Source organism: Acanthochromis polyacanthus, chromosome 20, assembly GCF_021347895.1.
Source record: "Acanthochromis polyacanthus isolate Apoly-LR-REF ecotype Palm Island chromosome 20, KAUST_Apoly_ChrSc, whole genome shotgun sequence".
NCBI lineage: Eukaryota > Metazoa > Chordata > Actinopteri > Pomacentridae > Acanthochromis > Acanthochromis polyacanthus.
The window spans coordinates 11,493,248-11,517,986 of NC_067132.1; the positions used below are offsets into that span (position 1 = coordinate 11,493,248).

The following is a 24,739-nucleotide window of genomic DNA, read 5'->3' on the forward strand; positions in this document are numbered from 1 at the left end:
ATGTGGAACTCACATCAATATGTTTGTTTCCTCCTCCATTTCGACGTTGCACTTCCTGAAAAAGTTGTCCAGAGTGAGCATCGATGCAGACTCGCTATTTAAGGGCTGAACAGTCCACTCTCCCTCCACACTACGCGGTTTGGGACGGCCCTTAATATGGAGGACCCTCCGCGGGAACGCGAAAAACGGAGGGGTAGTGTGTAGGGGGCGGTTTGGGATTCAGCCACCCTCTTGCATTGCTCGCTGATTACCCAAATGACTATCAGCTGCAGTGATTGCTGAACTCACCTCACCTGTCGACAAACTCTCTATTTAAACCCCACTCACTCACTCAGTCACCGCCGGATCATTGCCTAATTCACATGTTGCTACAGCTTCTGTCTCCCACAAGACTTGCTACTAGTGATGGTGAAATCGAAGCTTCATGAATCAATGAACCACTTTGACACATCTGCTTCAAGAATGACACATTGCTTCGAAGCATTTGACACAATCAGAAGAGTGACATCTGCTGGTCCTGTGTCAGAACTGCACCTAAGTGGAAAAAATGAAAAAGCCTCAGGACTGCTTGTCTCACACCGCTTTGTACTTGCAATAAATGTTTTAAAACGTTATATATGTATGTTTGTGTTTATATATGTATAGTGTGTTTCTATGAATGAATGTGTGTTGTGTATGAGTGAATCTATGCCTATGTATCTGTGTGTTATTTAATGTATGAAATGCAACTAGATATATCTAAACTAAATTCTAACTGAATGTATACTCTCCCTAACTTTTCTCAAATTGACAAATGGCAAATGCACTAGCGTGATCTCCTTCTCTCAAAAACCCACAGTTTGAGGAGTGAATCAGACCCCTATGCCTTTTAAGACCTGGACAGATTGAAATGTCCGACCCCTTTAAAGTTCGCGCGAAGCACCGCGACACGCGATGTGACGTAACGAGGCCGCGTTCTCGATAGTCACGTGATTGTGGGCGTGCTGAAGCAGGGATCGAAACACCGTCTCGGAACACTTTGGCTTCAAAAGCTCGGCACTGTGTCGAGCAAACTGGCTCGAGCGTAACATCACTACTTACTACCTCTGGATTGCTTCTGTAGATGGACTTGTCTGCTTTCCCCCCTTTGTTGATTTTGGATGGATGTTGACACAACATGTGAACAGCTCTACTCTGATGCTGGTTGTCCACCATCATACATAGCATGAAGCACCAATGACAGTTACAATTCCACTACTGTTCAACAGTTTGGGGTCACCCAGACAATTTACTGTTTTCCATGAAAACTGTCACTTTTATTCATGTGCTAACATAATTGCACAAGGGTTTTCTAATCATCAATGAGCCTTTCAACACCATTAGCTAACAATGTAGCATTAGAACACAGGAGTGATGGTTGCTGGAAATGTTCCTCTGTACCCCTATGGAGATATTCCATTAAAAATCAGCTGTTAGAATAGTCATTTACTACATTAACAATGTCTACACTGTATTTCTGATTAGTTTAATGTTATCTTCACTGTAAAAAACTGCTTTTCTTTCAATAATAAGGACATTTCTAAGTGTTCCCAAACCTTTGAACAGTAGTGTATAAAAAAACAAGTCTCATCACTAAGTAGGTAAGATGACCATCATTCCAGTGTAATATATTGTAATATGCATGTTTGTAACAGGTGTCTACTTTGTCCACAGTGTCTGAAAACTGAGGCTTGTAAGGCTGAAGTCCACTCTGACTTTGGTCAGCTGCTGAGTGAGCTGAACAAATCAGATGCTCCGTACGCCCTCAGTGTTGCCAACAGACTCTATGGAGAGCAGTCCTACCAGTTTGTTCAGGTGTGTGTCTTCTCTTTTCCAGCATATGTTTGTGGGTGTTCACAAACAGGGTTTGGTTATGCTTATGTTTCATTGAGCTAGCATGACTAAGAAAAGCAGAGAGGAATGTTGAAGCGGTTTAAGAAGCAATGATAGATATGGGAGTGGACCCCAGGCCAAAATACAAGCAAAAAGTAAATTAATGACTGTAAAATACTGTTTTATCCACAAGAGCTTTTAATTCTAGTAAGATGAATCATGGGATTCACTTATAAATTACAAATGTATTGTTTGGTTCGATGGATTTCAGGAGTTCTTGGGAAAAACCAGGAAGCACTACAACGCTGAGCTGGAATCTGTGGACTTCATGAAAAAGTCTGAAGCAGCCAGACTCAAAATCAACAGCTGGGTGGAGGAACAAACACAAGGTGGATCTACACACACATTTACTGTGTGTAAACTGACCTGCAAACCTCCTTCTGTCCGTCTGTCTGTCAGTCCTGTGTTGGTTTAAGTGCAGAAAGAGCTATATTTGCAGATATTTTAATACAAACTTACATGGATGTAAATGGCCTGACTGAGCCATGAGGGACATGAAGAGGACCTGTGTTGCTTTGGGTTTGAATGGTGGAGTGATGATTTGATCAAATTCTATTGAACAAAGGCAGAAACATTTCATTTTGGTGTGTTATGTGATAAATAGAGCTGGAAAATGTTAGTGACAAACTTAAAGTATACTATTTTATATTTTACCAAATGTGACATTGCTTCACATGCATCAATTCTGTTCACCAGGTAAAATTAAGGATGTGCTGGCCCAGGGTGTGGTGGACGACATGACCAGGTTGGTGCTGGTCAATGCCATCTACTTCAAGGGCAAGTGGAACAAGCAGTTTAAGGAGAGCTCCACACGTGACGCTGAATTTAAAGTCAACAAGGTAAAACTGCAGCAGAATGATGATGTGATTACATTTTTTCAAGTCAAGCTTCAGTTCTGTCTTCACTGTGTAACAGATTTAAAACATGAGATGCAACATCACCACATGAGATACTATCAACAGAATGATTTTGCAAACTGCATTGAAATTGATGCATGTTTCAGGCCTTCTCTTCCATGAAGTACAGCTGTTTCAGAGAGGTCATAGCAGGCATATGAAAGCCCCCAACAGGAGTGTCCAGTACATCTTCAAACCACAGCTCAGCGAAGGCAAAAGACAACTCAAGACGAGTGTTTAGAACATTATGTTTATTTCTGAGGTCTGAGTAAAGGTTGACTTCTCTGATGGATTTCTAATTTAATATGTGTGTATATATATATATATATATATATATATATATATATATATATATACGGTGGGTACGGAAAGTATTCAGACCCCTTGAAATTTTTCACTCTCTGTGTCATTGCAGCCATTTGCCAAAATCAAAAAAGCTCATTTTATTTCTCATTAATGTACATTCAGCACCCCATCTTGACAGAAAAAAAACAGAAATGTAGAAATTTTTGCAAATTTAAAAAGAAAAACTGAAATATCACATGGTCATAAGTATTCAGACCCTTTGCAGCGACATTCATATTTAACTCACATGCTGTCCATTTCTTCTGATCCTCCTCGAGATGGTTCTGCTTCTTTATTGGAGTCCAGCTGTGTTTAATTAAACTGATTGGACTTGATTAGGAAAGGCACACACCTGTCTATATAAGACCTTTCAGCTCACAGTGCATGTCAGAGTAAATGAGAATCATGAGGTGGAAGGAACTGCCCAAGGAGCTCAGAGACAGAATTGTGGCAAGGCACAGATCTGGCCAAGTTTACAAAAGAATTTCTGCAGCACTCAAGGTTCCTAAGAGCACAGTGGCCTCCATAATCCTCAAATGGAAGAAGTTTGGGACGACCACAACTCTTCCTAGACCTGGCCGTCCAGCCAAACTGAGGAATGGTGGGAGAAGAGCCTTGGTGAGAGAGGTAAAGAAGAACCCAAAGATCACTGTGGCTGAGCTCCAGAGATGCAGTCGGGAGACAGGAGAAAGTTCCACAAAGTCAACTGTCACTGCAGCCCTCCACCAGTCGGGGCTTTATGGCAGAGTGGCCCGACGGAAGCCTCTCCTCAGTGCAAGACACATGAAAGCCCGCATAGAGTGCACTGAATGATGTCCCCCAGGTCCCACTTCCTATGTTTTTAGTTCCACTTTTGACACACACAATACTGGACTTGGGCCCCCTGTTTTCACAACCCATTCATCAATTCCTGTTATCATCACTCAATGTCTCATAACCAGACCCCACCATGTTCACTCTGTGAATTTTAATAACCTCAGACCTCTCCCAAAACATCAACAGTCCACCCATACAGTCTGTAAGTCACCTGTCACCATCAACATGGCACTTTTAAACATTCGCTCCCTTTTTATACAAATCTTTTATTATCCACGACCTGATTTTAGACAACAAGGTAGACTGCTTGTTTTTATCCGAAACGTGGCTGGGTACAGATGCGCCAATTATTCTCACTGAGGCCTCCCCATCAAATTTTAACTTTACATTCTCCCTGAGAAGTGGCAGGAAAGGTGGTGGTACTGCATCAATAGTTAATAATTTACTAAAGCCAAAAGAAATTAAATTTGATCAGTACACCACCTTTGAGCACCATGCAATTGGTTTTAACAGCCCGTCAATTCTTTGTATCACTGTTTACAGACCTCCAAAATATGATTCTGTTTTTATCAGTGAATTTTCTGAATTTTTATCTATTATCCATGCCACTTACAATTTTATCATTATATCTGGTGATTTTAACATACACATAGACAATCCATCTGATTTTATGGCAAAAGAGTTTTTAAATTTACTGAGTTGCTTGGATTTTAATCAGCATGTCACACAGCCAAGTCACAAAGGAGGACACACACTCGATTTAGTCCTCAGCTATGGCCTGTCAGCCAGTGTGTCCTCTGTTGTTGACTTGGCTGTGTCGGACCATTACTGTGTGTTTTTTAATATCACCAGTTTTATTCAACGGGAGACCTCGGTGCGAACTGTCAGGAAACGCTATTTTACTTCAGAAGTGGCTGCAAATTTTATCGAAATCTTGGATAAGCATCCTCCAGCTCCTTCACCTGCGTCCTGTGATTTTATCGTTGAACATTTTATTAATAAATTAGAAAAAACTATTGATCTTGTTGCTCCACTGACCACAAAGAAAGTGTTGCCTAAGCGCTCACCCCCGTGGAGAAACGAAGCCATCAGAAGATTGAAAAGAAATTGCAGAGTAGCTGAACGGAGATGGAGAAAAAATAAGATAACAGTTCACTCTCAGATATACCGTGAACAACTAAAAATGTACAACAGTGCTCTCAGGCACGCAAGAACAACGTACTTTACTAACATAATTACTGCTCAAAAAAATAACCCTAAAATCCTCTTCAACACCATTGATCATTTAATCAACCCAGATTTTAACAGACACCAAATCACTCCCTCGGACTCTCTTTGTGAAGCCTTTGCAGACCACTTCAGGGGTAAAATTGATTTTATAAGATCCTCTATTTTATCTAATCAGAATACTGTTTCTAATACAGTAGAAAGCTTGTTTTTACCTGAGGAAACACTGGACAGTTTTGCACTGGTTGATGCTGAGATGCTTGGTAGAGTTTTCTCCCAAGTAAAACCAACAACCTGCCTTTTAGACCCAATTCCCACATCACTTTTTAAAACACTTTATGGATTCCTTGAAGTCGAGCTTTTAAATATAGTGAATTGTTCCCTTCAGACGGGCTCTTTCCCTGCTGCTCTTAAAACAGCAGTAGTGAGACTCCTTCTGAAGAACAACAATTTGGATCCTAATGTTCTTAATAACTACAGGCCAGTGTCCAACTTACCATTTTTAAGCAAAATTTTAGGAAAACTTGTTTTTATTCAGTTGAACGATTTTTTAAATCACCATTCTATTCTTGAGAAATTTCAATCTGGATTTAGGACGAACCACAGTACAGAGACTGCTCTACTGAAAATTGTTAATGATTTTAGGTGCAACCTGGACTCACACAAGCTTACAGTCCTTGTGCTGCTGGATCTAAGTGCTGCTTTTGATACAGTAGATCACATGATTCTTTTAAATGGACTAAGACACCTAGTAGGCCTCTCTGGTACTGCCTTTCAATGGTTCAGTTCTTATCTCACAGATCGAAAATTCCTTGTAAGTCTGGACACATGCTCTTCAGGGATCCATAAAATAAAATGTGGTGTTCCCCAAGGCTCAATTTTAGGCCCCATACTTTTTAACCTATATATGCTTCCATTGGGAGACGTCATCAGGAGGCATGGTGTCACGTTCCACAGCTACGCTGATGATACACAGCTGTACATCTCCATATCTCCTGATGACACAGGGCCGATTGATGCCCTTTTTAACTGTATTTTAGGCATCAAATCCTGGATGGCAGAAAATTTCCTACAGCTCAACCAGGGTAAGACTGAGGTTTTAATTATTGATCCTAAGGCTCAGGGAGAGAAACTTTTATCAAAACTCCAAACCCTGTCTTTATTTCCATCCAATCAGGTGAAGAATCTGGGCGTCATTTTTGACTCTGACCTCAACTTTATTCCAAACATTAAAAACGTAATGAAAACAGGGTTTTATCATTTAAAGAACATCGCCAGAGTCCGCCCCTTTCTCTCCCGGGCAAACACAGAGACGCTGATGCATGCTTTTATCTCCAGTCGTATTGACTATTGTAACGCCCTGCTTTCTCGTCTTCCAAAAAGAAACATTTCAAGTTTACAACTGCTACAGAACTCCGCGGCACATGTGCTGACGAAGACCAGAAGGCGGGCACATACAGTGCCTTGTGAAAGTATTCGGCCCCCTTGAACTTTTCAACCTTTCGCCACATTTCAGGCTTCAAACATAAAGATATAACATTTTAATTTTTTTGTCAAGAATCAACAACAAGTGGGACACAATCGTGAAGTGGAACGAAATTTATTGGATATTTTAAACTTTTTTAACAAATAAAAACCTGAAAAGTGGGGCGTGCAATATTATTTGTCCCCCTTGCATTAATACTTTGTAGCGCCACCTTTTGCTGCAATTACAGCTGCAAGTCGCTTGGGGTATGTGTCTATCAGATTTGCACATGGAGAGACTGAAATTCTTGCCCATTCTTCCTTGCAAAACAGCTCAAGCTCAGTGAGGTTGGATGGAGAGCGTTTGTGAACAGCAGTCTTCAGCTCTGCCCACAGATTCTCGATTGGATTCAGGTCTGGACTTTGACTTGGCCATTCTAACACCTGGATACGTTTATTTGTGAACCATTCCATTGTAGATTTGGCTTTATGTTTTGGATCATTGTCCTGTTGGAAGATAAATCTCCGTCCCAGTCTCAGGTCTTTTGCAAACTCCAACAGGTTTTCTTCCAGAATGGTCCTGTATTTGGCTCCATTCATCTTCCCATCAATTTTAACCATCTTCCCTGTCCCTGCTGAAGAAAAGCAGGCCCAAACCATAAGGCTGCCACCACCATGTTTGACAGTGGGGATGGTGTGTTCAGGGTGATGAGCTGTGTTGCTTTTACGTCAAACATATCGTTTTGCATTGTGGCCAAAAAGTTCGATTTTGGTTTCATCTGACCAGAGCACCTTCTTCCACATGTTTGGTGTGTCTCTCAGGTGGCTTGTGGCAAACTTCAAACGAGACTTTTTATGGATATCGTTGAGAAATGGCTTTCTTCTTGCCACTCTTCCATAAAGGCCAGATTTGTGCAGTGTACGACTGATTGTTGTCCTATGGACAGACTCTCCCACCTCAGCTGTAGATCTCTGCAGTTCATCCAGAGTGATCATGGGCCTCTTGGCTGCATCTCTGATCAGTCTTCTCCTTGTTCGAGGTGAAAGTTTAGAGGGACGGCCGGGTCTTGGTAGATTTGCAGTGGTCTGATACTCCTTCCATTTCAATATGATTGCTTGCACAGTGCTCCTTGAGATGTTTAAAGCTTGGGAAATCTTTTTGTATCCAAATCCGGCTTTAAACTTCTCCACAACAGTATCTCAGACCTGCCTGGTGTGTTCCTTGGTCTTCATGATGCTCTCTGCACTTTAAACAGAACCCTGAGACTATCACAGAGCAGGTGCATTTATACGGAGACTTGATTACACACAGGTGGATTCTATTTATCATCATCAGTCATTTAGGACAACATTGGATCATTCAGAGATCCTCACTGAACTTCTGGAGTGAGTTTGCTGCACTGAAAGTAAAGGGGCCGAATAATATTGCACACCCCACTTTTCAGTTTTTTATTTGTTAAAAAAGTATAAAATATCCAATAAATTTCGTTCCACTTCATGATTGTGTCCCAATTGTTGTTGATTCTTGACAAAAAAATAAAATTTTATATCTTTATGTTTGAAGCCTGAAATGTGGCGAAAGGTTGAAAAGTTCAAGGGGGCCGAATACTTTCACAAGGCACTGTATTACACCGGTTTTAGAATCACTGCATTGGCTCCCTGTGTGTTTTAGGATTGATTTCAAGGTCCTTTTAATGGTTTTTAAACGTCTTAGGGGTCTTGGACCTTCTTATCTTTCAGAATTGCTTTTACCATATGAACCCTCGCGGACCCTGAGGTCCTCTGGCACCGGCCTCTTAATGGTTCCCAAAGCTAGAACACGGACTTACGGTGAGGCATCTTTCCAGCACTATGGCCCCCGTCTGTGGAACAGCCTGCCAGAGGACCTGAGGGCCACAGAGAATGTTCATATTTTTAAAAGCAGGCTCAAGACCCACCTATTTAATTTGGTTTTTAACTAATGTCTTATTTTTATCAATATTTTTATTTAATTGTATTTATTTATGAATCTTAGCCCTCTTTTTACTTATTTTTATTTTATTACTTTTAAATTATATTTTAGCCATTTGTTAGTACTTTACTTTATATTTTAATTCATATTTTATTTAACTTTACTTATTTATTAAGTTTTATGTTCTTAGACTTTGTAGTTTTACGTTTTTATTCCATATCTCCAGTGTTTCCTCAGTGGGGGCCGGCTGCACTGGGGGCTGCAATTGGCCCTGGTTGGGATGTCTCCGTCTTGTGGCAGGCATCATCTCTATCCAAAACGGGGGTCTGCAACACTGTTTTGCTGTGTGGGCCCCTCACTGTCCTTGTGGCGGGGCATGCCCGGGTGGAGGCATCTGGCCCTGTGCTGTGGGTGGCACCCGTGCAGTCGGCCCCCTAGTGTTTACTGACCTGGCTCCTCTGTACTCAGCCACGCGCTTTTAAGATCACTTCATCTGTGCGTGCGTGTGTGTGTGTGTGTGTGTGTGTGTGTGGGGGGGGGGGGTTGGAGATGGGGCGGGGGGAGGGGACTGTTTTTAACATGTATAGCACTTTGTGCTGCATTTTAATGTATGAAAAAGTGCTCTATAAATAAAGTTTGATTTGATTTGATTAGAGTTTGCCAAAAAACACATGAAGGACTCCCAGACTATGAGAAATAAGATTCTCTGGTCTGATGAGACCAAGATTGAACTTTTTGGTGTTAATTCTAAGCGGTATGTGTGGAGAAAACCAGGCACTGCTCATCACCTGCCCAATACAATCCCTACAGTGAAACATGGTGGTGGGAGCATCATGTTGTGGGGGTGTTTTTCAGCTGCAGGGACAGGACGACTGGTTGCAACTGAAGGAAGGATGAATGTGGCCAAGTACAGAGATATCCTGGAGGAAAACCTCTTCCAGAGTGCTCAGGACTTCAGACTGGGTTGAAGGTTCACCTTTCAACAGGACAATGACCCTAAGCACACAGCTAAAATAACAAAGGAGTGGCTTCAGAACAACACTGTGACCGTTCTTGACTGGCCCAGCCAGAGCCCTGACCTAAACCCAATTGAGCATCTCTGGAGAAACCTCAAAATGTCTGTCCACCAACGTTCACCATCCAACCTGACAGAACTGGAGGATCTGCAAGGAAGAATGGCAGAGGATCCCCAAATCCAGGTGTGAAAAACTTGTTGTGTCATTCCCAAGAAGACTCATGGCTGTACTAGCTGAAAAGGGTGCTTCTACTCAATACTGAGCACAGGGTCTGAATACTTATGACCATGTGATATTTCAGTTTTTCTTTTTTAATAAATTTGCAAAAATTCTACATTTCTGTTTTTTTCTGTCAAGATGGGGTGCTGAGTGTACATTGAGAAATAAAATGAACTTCTTTGATTTTGGCAAATGGCTGCAATGACACAGAGTGAAAAATTTCAAGGGGTCTGAATACTTTCCGTACCCACTGTAGATATATATATATATATATATATATATATATATATATACACAGTGCCTTGTGAAAGTATTCGGCCCCCTTGAACTTTTCAACCTTTCGCCACATTTCAGGCTTCAAACATAAAGATATAAAATTCTAGTTTTTTGTCAAGAATCAACAACAAGTGGGACACAATCGTGAAGTGGAACGAAATTTATTGGATATTTTAAACTTTTTTAACAAATAAAAACCTGAAAAGTGGGGCGTGCAATATTATTCGGCCCCCTTGCATTAATACTTTGTAGCGCCACCTTTTGCTGCAATTACAGCTGCAAGTTGCTTGGGGTATGTCTCTATCAGTTTTGCACATGGAGAGACTGAAATTCTTGCCCATTCTTCCTTGCAAAACAGCTCGAGCTCAGTGAGGTTGGATGGAGAGCGTTTGTGAACAGCAGTCTTCAGCTCTGCCCACAGATTCTGGATTGGATTCAGGTCTGGACTTTGACTTGGCCATTCTAACACCTGGATACGTTTATTTGTGAACCATTCCATTGTAGATTTGGCTTTATGTTTTGGATCATTGTCCTGTTGGAAGATAAATCTCCGTCCCAGTCTCAGGTCTTTTGCAGACTCCAACAGGTTTTCTTCCAGAATGCTCCTGTATTTGGCTCCATTCATCTTCCCATCAATTTTAACCATCTTCCCTGTCCCCGCTGAAGAAAAGCAGGCCCAAACCATGAGGCTGCCACCACCATGTTTGACAGTGGGGATGGTGTGTTCAGGGTGATGAGCTGTGTTGCTTTTACGCCAAACATACCGTTTTGCATTGTGGCCAAAAAGTTCGATTTTGGTTTCATCTGACCAGAGCACCTTCTTCCACATGTTTGGTGTGTCTCCCAGGTGGCTTGTGGCAAACTTCAAACAAGACTTTATATGGATATTTTTGAGAAATGGCTTTCTTCCCGCCACTCTTCCATAAAGGCCAGATTTGTGCAGTGTACGACTGATTGTTGTCCTATGGACAGACTCTCCCACCTCAGCTGTAGATCTCTGCAGTTCATCCAGAGTGATCATGGGCCTCTTGGCTGCATCTCTGATCAGTCTTCTCCTTGTTCGAGGTGAAAGTTTAGAGGGACGGCCGGGTCTTGGTAGATTTGCAGTGGTCTGATACTCCTTCCATTTCAATATGATTGCTTGCACAGTGCTCCTTGAGATGTTTAAAGCTTGGGAAATCTTTTTGTATCCAAATCCGGCTTTAAACTTCTCCACAACAGTATCTCAGACCTGCCTGGTGTGTTCCTTGGTCTTCATGATGCTCTCTGCACTTTCAACAGAACCCTGAGACTATCACAGAGCAGGTGCATTTATACGGAGACTTGATTACACACAGGTGGATTCTATTTATCATCATCAGTCATTTAGGACAACATTGGATCATTCAGAGATCCTCACTGAACTTCTGGAGTGAGTTTGCTGCACTGAATACTCATTGCAGGGTGTCCCAGAAAAATGCATACACACTTTAAATAATTGTAAGCGAGGTGTTTATTCTAGTTTGTTTAATTTTCAAAATGTAAAAGAATTTACAAACATCATTCTGTTGTTTTGTCACTGCTTGTTCTCAAACTGATGTCCGTTCTGGTCCAGACACTGCCAACAACGCAAAGCGATGGAATAGCACACATCATGAAACAATTCCTTTGGTCTTTGCGTGCATTCACGTTCAGAGGTTGCTCTCAATTCAGTGACTGTTGCAGGTCTCATTGCGTAGACTTTGTCTTTTTGGTATCCCCATAAAATGAAGTCTGGTGGTGTGAGGTTAGTTGGTTATCAGCTGCTAAAAGGTGTATACGTTTTTTTGGACACCCTGTGTATGTAATAATCATTAAGGACAGTTCACATCCCGGCTCTCAGCGTTTTGATCTGTTGCCCTCTGGAAGTTGTTACAGATGCATAAAAGCGAGGACAAACAGACTTAAAAACAGTTTCTTTCTGCCACCCTGTCAGCAACTGTGGCCACACTCAACAAATGCCTCAATGATTACACCCTGCCATGCACTTCTGATTCACTGCAACTGGGTGATGAGCACAAGATTCCAACTGGTGGGAAGTTTCAGGTTTTTCGTGTTTTCTGTTTCATGTTTTCAGAATGAAACCAAGTCCGTGAAGATGATGTACCAGAAAACTGAGTTTCCTTTCAAGTCCGTCCCTGAAGTGAACTGCAAGGTAATTCATCATCAGTACAGTCCATCAGTCAGTATGTCTGGATAATGTGTGTGGGTTTAGTTTTTGCATGTATTCCATAAACAAGTTCATACACATGAACCAAACAGCTGCAAGGCCGGTTTGTGTATTTACTGTCATGTTTGAAATGTTTGACAGATCCTAGAGATGCCCTACAAAGGCAAGGAGCTCAGCATGCTCATCTTCCTCCCCAATGACATGGAGGACAGTACTACAGGCCTGGAGAAGGTACAAACACAAACATTTGCACTTGGGCACAAAACAGAATCTACAAGATACAACCAAGAGGAATGACTGATTATGTGTCCACCACCCAGCTGGAGAAGGAGCTGACCTATGAGAAGTTTGTGGAGTGGACTCGTCCAGACATGATGTATGAAGTTGAGGTCCAGGTGGGTCTGCCTCGATTCAAGATGGAGGAGAAGTACGACATGAAGAAGGTCCTGGTCAGCATGGGCATGGTGGACGCCTTTGACATGGGAAAGAGTGACTTCTCTGGTATGACGTGTTCCTGGATCGTACAAGATACATTAAAGAGCAGGCAGCCAAAGCCTGAACTGGCTACTGAAGTTCTCCCAAATCAATGCTGTCTACACTCCCACCAGGTACTATATTTATGTGAAGTATCATCTGTCACTCTCCTTTAACAGGCATGTCTCCTGTCAATGACCTGGTGCTGTCTGAAGTCATCCATAAGGCTTTCGTAGAGGTCAACGAGGAGGGAACTGAGGCTGCTGCTGCCACTGCTGCCATGGTGATGCTTTGTTCCTACACACCTCCAGCCAAATTCATCGCAGACCACCCCTTCCTCTTCTTCATCCGACACAACCCTTCCATGAGCATCCTCTTTGCTGGCCGATACTGCTCCCCTGAGTGAGAGCGTCGTTGTTTAGAGCAGGTTTTCCCAACAGAGGGAGGTTACAACACATATAATCTGCAATAGTGTAACGTTTTATTCTGCATCACTGGAAGAATGTTGAGAATAATTGCTCTACAGTTTCTTGTCGCTAATCACACCCTGAGTTCCCGTCCAATGTTTCCAACACCAGGATTATGAGTAAAAACGATGGTGTTGGATCTTCTAAACCTGATCTCTCTCATTTGTGTCTCTTCTCATATAAATGATTGTGAATTTGTCCTGTGCCTTCCTGAACATTCAGCTCTAGCACTGTTTAGGCTAATCTCATCCTTTACTTTATGTCTGCAATGCACGTATGGTCCTGTTTGCTGCAGTCTTACTCTACTGTGGTTCATCTCTCCATATTGTCTAGTTTATCCTGCACCTTACATCCTTTTAATGAATTTAACTGTAAATTGTCCCTTTTTCGCCCAGCAGCTCAGACATCAACTGTGCCTTTTGGCTGCAATGTTCTCTGTACTTTATTTACATAACAAGCAATTTTATCGTTTTATATTTTTGCTTGACCAAAAACGAATGATGTGATGAAATCACAATAACAGGTGCTTGTGTTTTTGGTCATTACGTAAAGTTCAGTTACATTTAACTGTACCTTTATGCATGAAATAAAAATGGATTAAAAATAAGAAGAACTTACATGAAGGTTTGAACTGGTTTTGAGTCCAGGTCCTTTTGGTGTATGCCTGTGTTTTAAATATGGAATAAAAGTGTGTGGTTTGCAAATATTGTATGTCACATTTAAAAAAAAAAAGTTTTTTACTGATATTTTCTCTGATGTAGTTTAAAAACAGTGGAGTTTATAATGTAGTTTAATCATGTAGAAGAGCTAATATCACACTGGATTTCACTGTAGAAGTGATTTTAGTTCTTCTTTACAACAAACTGTTTTCATCATGTATCACCTAAAGGCCTTTTTAATCTTTAAAACACTACATAAATTTCAGTCAGTAACTCTTTTCTGATTGAATGGTTGTACTTGTTCTATCCACAGCAGGTCAAGAACGATTGCAAAGATTTCTGCTGAAAAACACACAATTTGTCAGTTAGACTGTGATGTATGTGAACATTAAATTCAGGTATATGTTGAATTTTGAATTGAACACATTGGAGGATGAGGTGGAGAGACGGGCACTGAGCAGGATGGAGGCCATTCTGACAAACATGGATCATCCACTTCATATCTGCCTCAGTGAGCAACAAAACATCAGTGGACGGCTCCTATCCCTGCACTGCAGGACTGAAAGATTGAGGAAATCTTTCTTGCTGTCAGTAATCAGGCTCTTCAATTCAAAATGAAACAGATAAGAATCCTGACAGTTGAATTTCCCTTCGGGGATCAATAAAGTGGTTCTGATTCTGATGTATTCCTGCAGGTCAGTAATCAGGAGTTTTTGAACCTTAACTTAATATTTTATTGCACAACGTTTTGAGGCAATTACTGCGATCAAACGGTTTCTGTAACTGTCAATGAGACTTCTGCATCTCTTAGCAGGTATTTTGGTATCTTTATATACAGTCTATGCCTTTGCTCTTTGTGTTTCGAGCCATGCTTTTATTCTGAAGGAGGTGTACACTGATTGTGAAATATTCTGTGAGTGCTTGGAAATTACTGGTTATCATTTGACGGTGTTTGTTGATGAAGTTCTGAATACCTGTTCCATGAAGAAGCCTGGAATTAATTCCTTAACAATTTGTATTTGGACAAATTGTGTAATTATTGGGTAAAATAATAATGTAATGACCTGTAATGACCTTTCTCAAACAGCACAACCTGAAAGCTTGGAAAGAGGCAATACACGGACAACTCTGGAGGCAGATATATGTTTATATTTATTTTATACAATAACATTTAATGAAAATAAAAGTTAAATACACAAACATACAAGGGTAGGTAATTAGCTCTGTGACTCCCTGACATTCATAAATACAAATGTTTATAACGTTAAACACATAAAACGTTCTAAAACAAACAGTTTCTGCAGACACTATTGGGCCGATGGACACAATCTGGACGTGATCTGAACGTCCAGCAGATGTCTGATGTTTAGTGGGATGTGTCTGTAACACTACTTTGTGTAACTTCCACTGTGAGCTTAGAACAATAGTTCATCATAGTAATTAAATTAAACCCAGGAGTCAAAGCAAAACTGAAGAGCAGGGCAAAAATTATTATCTACCTCTGGCACCAACACTAACTCAGAAACAATGACTAGACGTCAAAATAAAACAGCATTGACTGCCGCTCTGTTGGGAATCATTATTTAGTTTCTCAAAAAAATCACAAAACCAAAACCCTGTAAATACCAGGAACAGTCACCATTTTTTGGGAACTAATTTTATCGGAAGGGCTGAAGCGAGTAACATCGTGTTTGTATCCACTCGGCTTCCGTCCAGTGAAGGAGGAGAAAGCGGAAGCTGATGTGTTCAGGTTTTATGGGTGTGTCGACAAGTAAATAATAAAACCAGATGCTTCAAACACAAGTCTTCCTGTCGCGAAAAGACTTCCAATCGCTCAAGGACCACAAGGAACTCTCCTGTCAGTAAGTAAACGGTGTGTCTCCTTCAGTTTGTGTGTGTTAGTATAGCTGATAATGGAGCACTGAGTAGTTTCTGTGTACAAACGAAACTGTGTTTCTAAAATATTCCACAGTAGAATCTGACTCTGAACACTTTCTTGAAAGCGTATTTACAAAATTAAGTCTTTTGGTTGTCATTATATTCCTAGAAAGCTGCTGTCTGCTCCACTGCATTATCATCCACGTATCGTATGTATGTAAAATGTTAATAATCCTGTATTTACTGGTAATAGCTGTAGTTATTCCTCTGTAGTCACAATCTGCACAATTTGCACTTAACTGTTGATTCACTAGTTTCCTCTCTGTTGCTCTCTTTTTTTTTTTTTTTTTTTTTTAGAAATGTGTGTTTTAGAATGAAGACAAAAACAGCCAACATCCTTGCATGGATATACATACCTATATACATCAAGTTTTTAGATTAGATTCTTTTATTCGTCACATAAACGTAGTATGGTAGTGAAATGCAGCGACTGTCCACCAGGCTTCAGAAATATAAAATGTTAAACTGATAAAAAAAATATAAATAATACTAAAAATACGAGATAAACTATAATATACAAGAATAAAGAGGTAAAATGGACATATTTATGGTTCGTACAAAGTGCAAGAGGTAGTGGATGTTAAAAAGTGAAGATGTGCATTCACACAGAGAATGTGCAGTCTGTGTGATGTGTAATGTTGACATATTTACAGTTATGTGTTTGTGGTTCTTGTTTGTGAGCTGCTGACTGGAGGTTAGAGTTGACAGTCCTGATGCTCCTCCTGGTTTTTAAACATTAATTTCCTCTCAGTAAACTGTTGCTCTTTTTAGAAATGTGTGTGTTTTACTCAGCACTTAGAGAGCAAAGACTAAAACAGTCAGTATCCTTGCATGGATGTACATACTTAGCCAGTAAAACTGATTCAGATTCAGACACTTTACACACTGTGACACTTCACACAAACACTTTTAGAAACTTACATTTTGTACTTTGTATTCTTTGTTATTTCTATTTTACTACTAACCTCTGTGTAACTGTGTATTTTCCACTAACCTTTGTTTATTGTTTGTTGTTCTCTGGCAAAATAATTTCCTCTGTGATAAATAAAGTATATCTTATTTTAATTCTCATTCTGAAAAAACAACATCAAGTATCTTGAGTTTTGCCACTACATGCCACCAGAGCAGCTTCATCTCTCCTTGACATTTATTCTGAAAATTTCTGGAATTCCACTGGAGGGAAGAACCATATTATTCCAAAAGATATTCCTCATTTGCCATTTTGATGATGGTGGTAAAGAGTGCTGCCCAACTCATCGGTCCAAAATCTGCCATAGATGCTCCCTTGGGTTGAGATCTACTGACTGTACATGATTCACATCATTGTCATCAAAGTGACCCTTCATGCTCTGTGGAACCCCAATCAGAGTAGAAGTGCTTCATAACAGGATAAAGATGATCATTTGCAACAACTTTGGATCAATTTGCAGTGATGCTTCCCTTTAAATAAACAAGTGAACCCAAATCTTGGTGGTAAAATGCTCCCCACAGTTCACCAGAGCCACCAAATCCTTTCAGTGTTGGAATGAATGGATTCCTTTCATTTGTTGCCCATTTCTATATTCACAGAAGATCAAAGAAACTTATCCAACTAGAGAACAAAATATCTGAGTTTGTAATTCAACAACTAATGCTCTGTGCTTTCTTTGTTCCAGAAACAATGGCATCTCCAAGCCCCCTAGCTCAGGCCAACACCAAATTCTCTCTGGCTTTGTTCAAGAACCTCGGCGATAATGACAAGACAGCAAACCTCTTCTACTCCCCCTTCAGCATCTCTTCTGCCCTGGCTATGGTGATGCTGGGGGCGAGGGGCAACACAGAAGCGCAGATGTCAGAGGTACAGCGCACCTTCACCAACACAACAACTGTCTTTGGTAGAAGTAACAAATGAACATTGATAGCACTACAGGTGGGTGCACCTGGATCAGTCTGGTTTTGAGGCAGAGTGTGTCTTCTGAGTTTACCTTTACAATTACTCAACATCACTTGAAGACAAACAACACTTAACAGTAAAGCTCCATGACGAGAAGGCTTTGAATTATTTATTTATTTTTCCTCCTTTTTGTCTGCATTTATTCTCATTGTTTAACTCCACGGAAGGGGTGTCAACACTTTATGAGATTAATGCATATTTTAGTCTTGCAGCCAAATATTTTATTATTTAGTGCATGCGTGTGACCATCACCAGCCCTCCCTGAAAGCTAAGCTGACACTCTTTATTACAATGCCCTGTTAAGAGCCAGGGAGGGCAGTGCTACACCTCAGTGGTGATGTGAAGGGAAACAAAGGGTGGACAGGACGAAACGGGACGGACAGGGACAGGGACTAGTAAGCGGTGGTATTACATTAATGCGAGTCCAGAGGGCAAAAATGGACAGAGCGGTGGGGCCTGGCGACGCCATCGGAAGGGAACCCAGCATCCCCCCTCCCCACCAGCCCCGGGCGAGCACAGCACACCCAAAGCCCCCACATCCCGTGATGCGAACCGACCCCCCACCAGGACAGAGCCACCACATACCACCAGCCCGCGCCACAGCCACAGCACCCACCAGGACAGCCAATCCAGACCCCACAGCCCACCAAGAGTGACCGCACCAGCCAGGACCCGTCGGGCATGCAGGAGAACCCCCACAGGCCACGACCCCCTGGCCCCGGGGACCCCCAGCCACAGCGACACGGATGATGGTACACCCTGCCGCCCCATAGCCATAAGGGGGCCAGATCCCACCAGCGAGGCCATAACTGTGAAACCCACCCATTACTCCCCTATTAATACGTTTCCCGATCCCTGACAGGAAACATTATCCCCGCACCGTGATAGTGTAACCCTGAGTGTCATGTGGTGCATTAAAAGTGGAGAGGCTGGAGGGGCATCAGCCAACCCAGACCTACCCGCAAGGTGAGTGTGTGTGGTGCATTAAAAAAAGATTGGAGAGCAAGGGAGGCAGGCAAAAGGGTGATGAGGGGAAGACAGGGCCGTATAGCCCTGCCACCCGCCCCACCACAGTGCCCATCGTTCCCACCCCCATCTGCCCTCATGGCCCTAACTGGATCTGGCCCAAGAGGACAGAGCAGTGGGGGAGACAGGTAGCAAGACCACCGGTACTGATGCAGAGGGCCCCCAGAGCCAAGAGGCAAGGAACCAGGGAGGGCCCACACGAACCAACTGGCCCAGCCAGCACAACAACCCCTGGGAGCTGCAGATCAGAGCAGCGCCCCGGCAGGCACCATAGCTCCAACACGGGCCAGCTGCACGTGGCACCCCACCCCGAAGGGGGGACCAGGCCGTGCCACAAGGAAGCAAGGGCCACAAGCCTCAACGCCCACCCAGGAGCCGGCACGCCAAGGACGCAGGGCGCCCACCCCGCAGCGCCCCCGACACCCCACCCACCCCACCACACCCCAGGACAGCACCAGGCCCGGACGGAGAGCCCCAGCCAGCAGAAACTGGACTCCAGTGGCGCCACGCAGGCCAGGATCAAGGCCTGTGCCCAGATGAGTCAGAGCCACCCCTCCAGAGAGACCACCCAGCCCCCACGCCAGACCCCCCGGCCGCAAGGGCCCCAGACCCCCCACAGTAGAGGGAGAGGGGCGAGGAGGAGCGGGCAGGCAGGAGAGGAGGGAGGGGGAGGGAAGCGGAGCGGGAAGGGACAGGGGAGCAACGGAGGGACCGACCCACCCCAAGCCCCAGGACCAGCCAGGCGCCCCAGAAGAGATCAGTTGCCAACACCCCCGAGGCCCCGGGAGAGTGTGCAGACCCAGAGCTCAATGGGGGAGACACCGGAGACACCCACCCCCACGGAGAGGGGCCCAAGCCACCCCGACTCTGCAGAGCCAGAGAGCAACCCCGGGAACCATAGGGAAAGGACACCACCAGTGCATGCACATGGCCTTGAAGTCCATGGTGCTATCAATCTTTGAGAGTTGAAGGGTTAATAAACTGAAAAAAAGCAGAGGAAAGTTAGACCATACGCACAGACAGAACAGGTATCACATTTTTTTTATGAGGGCAGTGGCATACGCCCACATACAAGCAGGAGTTATAGATTAATATTTAATGAATTAATAAATTTAGACCATTTTTCTTTAAATGAGTCCAATTGTTTTTTCCGGGTAGCAGATATTCTCTCCAGTGAAATGTGTTCTGTGAGGAGGTTCAGCCAATGGATGGTGTTGAGGGCTTTCTTATCTTTCCAGTTAACTAAAATAGTTTTTTTGGCAATGGCGATAGCTGCAAGTGTGGGTTGGATATGAATGTCCGGTTAGGCTGTTAGCGTTAGGTCACCAATTAGGCAAATGTTCGGGGAATGGGGAATCCCACAGCGCAAAATATTGGAGAGTTTCTGTGTGATTAGGGCCTAGAATTGATAGATGGGTGTACATAGCCAAAGAGCATAAAAATATGTGTCAGCCATGTTTTGCGAGCATTGAGTACATGTGTCTGAGTTTGAGAAGCCCATTTTATATAATTTATATTGGGTTATATGCGTTCTATGAAGAGCCTTAAATTGGATCAGTTGTAAGTTGGTGTTTTGTCATTTTAAATGTGTTTTCACAGATCTGGGTCCAAAAATCAGAGTCATAGGATTTGGACAAGTCTTCTTCCCATTTGTGAGTTGGTAGGTGAATAGAGTCTGTCTTTGAAAGTAAACTATACATTTTTGAGAGGTTCTTTTTGTTTCTTGGAGACAGTTTCATAATGTATTTAACAACTTCAGGTGGTTGTAAATCAGTTGGCTGTGAAGTAGACTGAAGCGATGGAATTCTACTTGTAAGCATCTTCTTTACCTGTAGGTAGTGGAGGAAGTTTCCATTTCTTATTTCAAATGTTTGGAATAAGTTTGTATATGTCCTAAATATGTTATCATCAAAAAGGTGATGGAGGTGGGTGACTCCTCTCTCTGCCCATGTCCTGAAATAAAGAGCTATTTTATTGTTTGCAAAATTAGGGTGGTGCCAGATTGGGGACAGTATGCTGGGTTTTAATTGGGAGCCTGTGACCTCCAACGTTTTCCACCAAGCAGACAAAGTGGAGGCGATCATTGGTTTCTTGAAGTAGGAGTGATGTTTAAGGGCAGAAGTGATAAAGGGCAGGTCTGAGATTTTGATCTGGTTACAATCTAACTGTTGTAGTTCCAGCCAGGAGTTATATTCTTCATGTGGGTGAATCCATTTGGTGATATACTGTAGTTGGTTGGCTAAATAATAATACATGAAGTTGGGGGCTCCCAATCCCCCTTCGGGTTTATTCCTCTGGAGGGTGGCCAGACTGATTTTAGCCTTTTTGTTCTTTGAATAGAATTTACCAATGGCAGAGTCTAACGATTGAAACCACTTTGATGTGGGTTTAAATGGAATCATGGAAAAGAGGTAGTTGATTTTAGATAATATTTTCATTTTGACTATAGCTATTCATCCCAAAAGGGAGATGCAGAGGTTTTTCCATCGCCTTAGATCTTCACAGACTTTGTCCAAAAGTGGGGTGTAGTTCAGGTGAACTAGCTCTGAGAGTTTGGAGGAAATATTTATGCCCAGATATCTGATATTGACAGTAGGAATAGAGTAATGCGAGTTTTGGACTGTTGGATTCCATGAGTTTTCTGTTAAAGGTAATATGATTGATTTTGACCAGTTGATGGAGTAGTCTGAAAGACGTGAGAAGTTTGTAATGAGGTTAAGTACTTCCTTCACTGAGGTTTTTGGTTCTTGTAGGTAAAGTAAAATGTCATCTGCGTATAGGTTAAGCTGCAGTCAATTCCAGCCATTTTCAGTACAAAAAATCGCTAATATTCTATTTGTAAATAAAAATATGACGAGAAATACAGGGAATATTGGACGCGCATCGCAAGGTGCATTTCCTTGAAAACGACCGATTCGTGGCGTATATACCGACTTCAGGACATGTTTTGGACAAAATAGTTTACTGGCTTGTTTCGTCTGGATGTCCAAGGTTGGATTATGGCCGTTTTTTGTGGAATATTTTCATCTGTGTGTAATAATGAACCCGGAAATGTGAGTCGCGCTGTGTACGTTGAAGCCGTGAATAGAGAACGGATGGATGGATATTCGTTTTTTGTCGGACAAATGTGTTTATATTACCCGCTGTGGTAATCGCATCGGAAAGTAGTTTATACCGGCGGATTCATGAGAATCTCAGCTTTCCATCGGCATATAGTGTTTGTATAATCGCATTTGCAGTTTCAGACATTTAGCAAATTGTTTATGCAGATCTCAAAGTGTACCGCGGGCGGGACACTGAAGCGCAACTGAAGCGCAACGGGTTAAAAGGTCTTCAGATATTGTTGGTGGAGTGTCAGCCATTTGTGAAACCTGTTTGATCAGAGTGGATTATTGACGGGATAATTTTCTCCAACGTAGAGGCAAGAGCTTTTGAGACAATTTTGATGTCAGTGTTGATTAGTGACAGAGGTCGATAGCTGGAGGGAAGTGTAGGATCTTTGTCTGGTTTCAATAATAATTTAATTGCAGCTGTATTCATATGCAAACTTATATAACCATTATTTTTAATCTCTGTCACTGTCCTGAAGAAAAGAGGTGCTAACATTGACCAGAAATGTTTAAGAAATTCAGCAGGGAAGCCATCAGGATACTGTCTAATGCACACTGTAATTCTTTGATAGACAATGGAGCATCTCGTGTGTTTCTGTAATCTGACGTTAATTCGGGCAAGTTTAGATTGTCAAGAAAGATATGAATATCTTCTTCGTTTGGGTTAACTGTTGATGAGTATAAACTTCGGTAATAATTATAGAAAGTCTGATTAATTTCCTGGGGTGACTGAGTATATTTCCCTGAGGGATCCTGAATTGCTGTTATGAAGGATTTTTCTTTATTGCGCTGGAGTTGGTTCGCAAGAAATTTTCCTGATTTATTGTTGTGTTCAAAATCATTATATCTCAGCTGTTGTAGTAAGAACTCTGTTTTCTTTGATAAGATATTATCGAGTTTTAGTTTAACATTTTGTAGTTCTAACCACAATTGATCACTTGGATTTATTGCATAGTTCTCTGTAAGTTCTTTAATTTTTTTCCTCAATTTCTTCCTGTAGTCGTTGATCCTTTTTTTCTTGTACGAGGAGTACGATATTATTTTGCCTCTGATTACGGCTTTTCCAGTTTCCCAAAGTAAAGATGGAGATACATCATTAGAGTCATTGTTTATTAGAAAGTCTGCCCACTCACGTCTTATTATTCGATCAAATTCCTGGTCTTCGAGTAGAGAGATGTTTAGGTGCCAAGTCTGAGGAGGTTTAGGGATGGAATCTGTTTGCAGGTTGAGAGATATTGGTGCATGGTTGCTGATAATGATTGGGTGAATTTTAGTAGTAGCTTTGTGTGCGATAGAGTTATTTGAGAGGATAAAGTCAATTCTTGCAAATGTTTGGTGCGCCTGAGAGAAAAAAGTATAGTCCCTCTTTGTTGGGTTTTTGAGTCTCCAGACATCTTCTAGTCCAAAATCTTTCATATAATCCTGTATGACTTTAGCTGATTGTGGTTGTTTTGCATGTATTGGACTATGAGATCAAACTAGTGACGGGTTTAATACTATGTTGAAGTCGCCACCGATAATGGTTGTTGAGTTAGCAGATAAGTCTGCTAAGTGGATCATCATTATTCAGGGCGTACATATTTGCAATTGAATATAATTTATTAAAGATTGATGCCTGGATAATAATATATCTGCCCTCTGAGTCTGTTACTGTGCTATTTAAAGTGAATGGTACTCTCTTATGGATTAGAATAGAGACCCCTCTTTGTCTACTGTTATAACAAGATGAAAAGATGATATTATAATTCGAGTCTAATAGAGATTTTTCTTCTGATTCTACTAAATGCGTTTCTTGGAGGAGCAAAATATCTGCTTTTAATTTGGAGACATAATCCATAATTTTAACTCTTTGTTCGTGAGCGTATGCCATGAACATTCCAGGCTACAATATTTAACTTGAGCATAAAGAGAGAAGTTCAGTCATTGAATAAGTAGCAATATAGAATATCGTCTGTGTGTGTCCTTGTGAGCTGTTTGTTGCTGTCTGTGAGCTGTGGGTGTTGAAAAGAGATGTACATAGCAAGTCAAGATCTATATATGCATTAAATAATAGCACAACATTGCCTGAAAAAATGACAACAAACACGTTATAAAACATACAAGCACAATAAAGAGAGACAGAAGGTAGGAGTAGGAGGAGGAGGGGGTTCTTCAGTGGGGAGTGCAGATAGGGAGAGTGACACATTTACATTCGTGTGATTTTGATTTTTTTTTATTATGTTTTCTAAACTAAATTAACAAGTGGTATACTAAGTGTTTAAGTCTTAATTATTATTATTATTGGAAGAGCCAGAGGGTCATGGAAGATTCCCGAAATATGTGTTGCGGGGGGCAACACAGAAGCGCAGATGTCAGAGGTACAGCGCACCTTCACCTACACAACAACTGTCTTTGGTAGAAGTAACAGATAAACATTGATAGCACTACAGGTGGGTGCACCTGGATCAGTCTGGTTTTGAGGCAGAGTGTGTCTTCTGAGTTTACCTTTAAAATTACTCAACATCACTTGAAGACAAACAACGCTTAACAGTAAAGCTCCATGATGGGAAGGCTTTGAATTTGATATGAATGGAAGCTATAGAGGAGTTCTGAGGGTGTGAAGCCTCCATTCTGTATGAATCACCAGTTTTGTCTTCCGCTGTCAGCAAAAATGACAAAGATCTGTTCTTTTTAGAGTCCTGCAAAGATTTGTGAAGGCCAGTTATGTGTTGTGTTACTATAGGAACATGATGCAAAACATGGAGGTTTAAGGGCAATAAAGATTTATGTACATTGAAGTAATCAGTACATGTTATCTGTTAGCATTATGTGCAGCAGACATGT

At 41.8% G+C, this 24,739-nt stretch overlaps 1 protein-coding gene and 1 long non-coding RNA gene across 28 annotated transcripts in view; one reads left to right on the forward strand and one right to left on the reverse strand.

The window, feature by feature from the left end:
• Positions 1-13,945, reverse strand: part of LOC127531402 (uncharacterized) — an 82,076-nt gene extending 68,131 nt beyond the window's left edge. Inside the window, exon 1 of the long non-coding RNA XR_007938508.1 lies at positions 13,824-13,945. This is a non-coding gene — a long non-coding RNA (uncharacterized LOC127531402). The remainder of the gene's footprint in view (positions 1-13,823) is intronic.
• LOC127531400 (leukocyte elastase inhibitor-like) overlaps positions 1-24,739 on the forward strand; it is a 203,738-nt gene that overhangs the window by 169,522 nt on the left and 9,477 nt on the right. For 17 of the 27 annotated variants that reach the window (XM_051940697.1, XM_051940681.1, XM_051940680.1 and 14 more), the window contains exons 3-9: positions 1,693-1,833; positions 2,123-2,240; positions 2,608-2,750; positions 12,217-12,294; positions 12,451-12,540; positions 12,630-12,810; positions 12,963-13,867. In XM_051940697.1, the coding sequence (XP_051796657.1) occupies positions 1,693-1,833; positions 2,123-2,240; positions 2,608-2,750; positions 12,217-12,294; positions 12,451-12,540; positions 12,630-12,810; positions 12,963-13,189 (978 nt within the window). In that variant the 3' untranslated portion in view covers positions 13,190-13,867. Of the gene's footprint in view, positions 1-1,692; positions 1,834-2,122; positions 2,241-2,607; positions 2,751-12,216; positions 12,295-12,450; positions 12,541-12,629; positions 12,811-12,962; positions 13,868-15,610; positions 15,783-17,502; positions 17,685-24,225; positions 24,274-24,739 lie in introns of those variants that run through there. The other 10 variants (XM_051940708.1, XM_051940712.1, XM_051940713.1 and 7 more) reach the window with 5 other exon arrangements.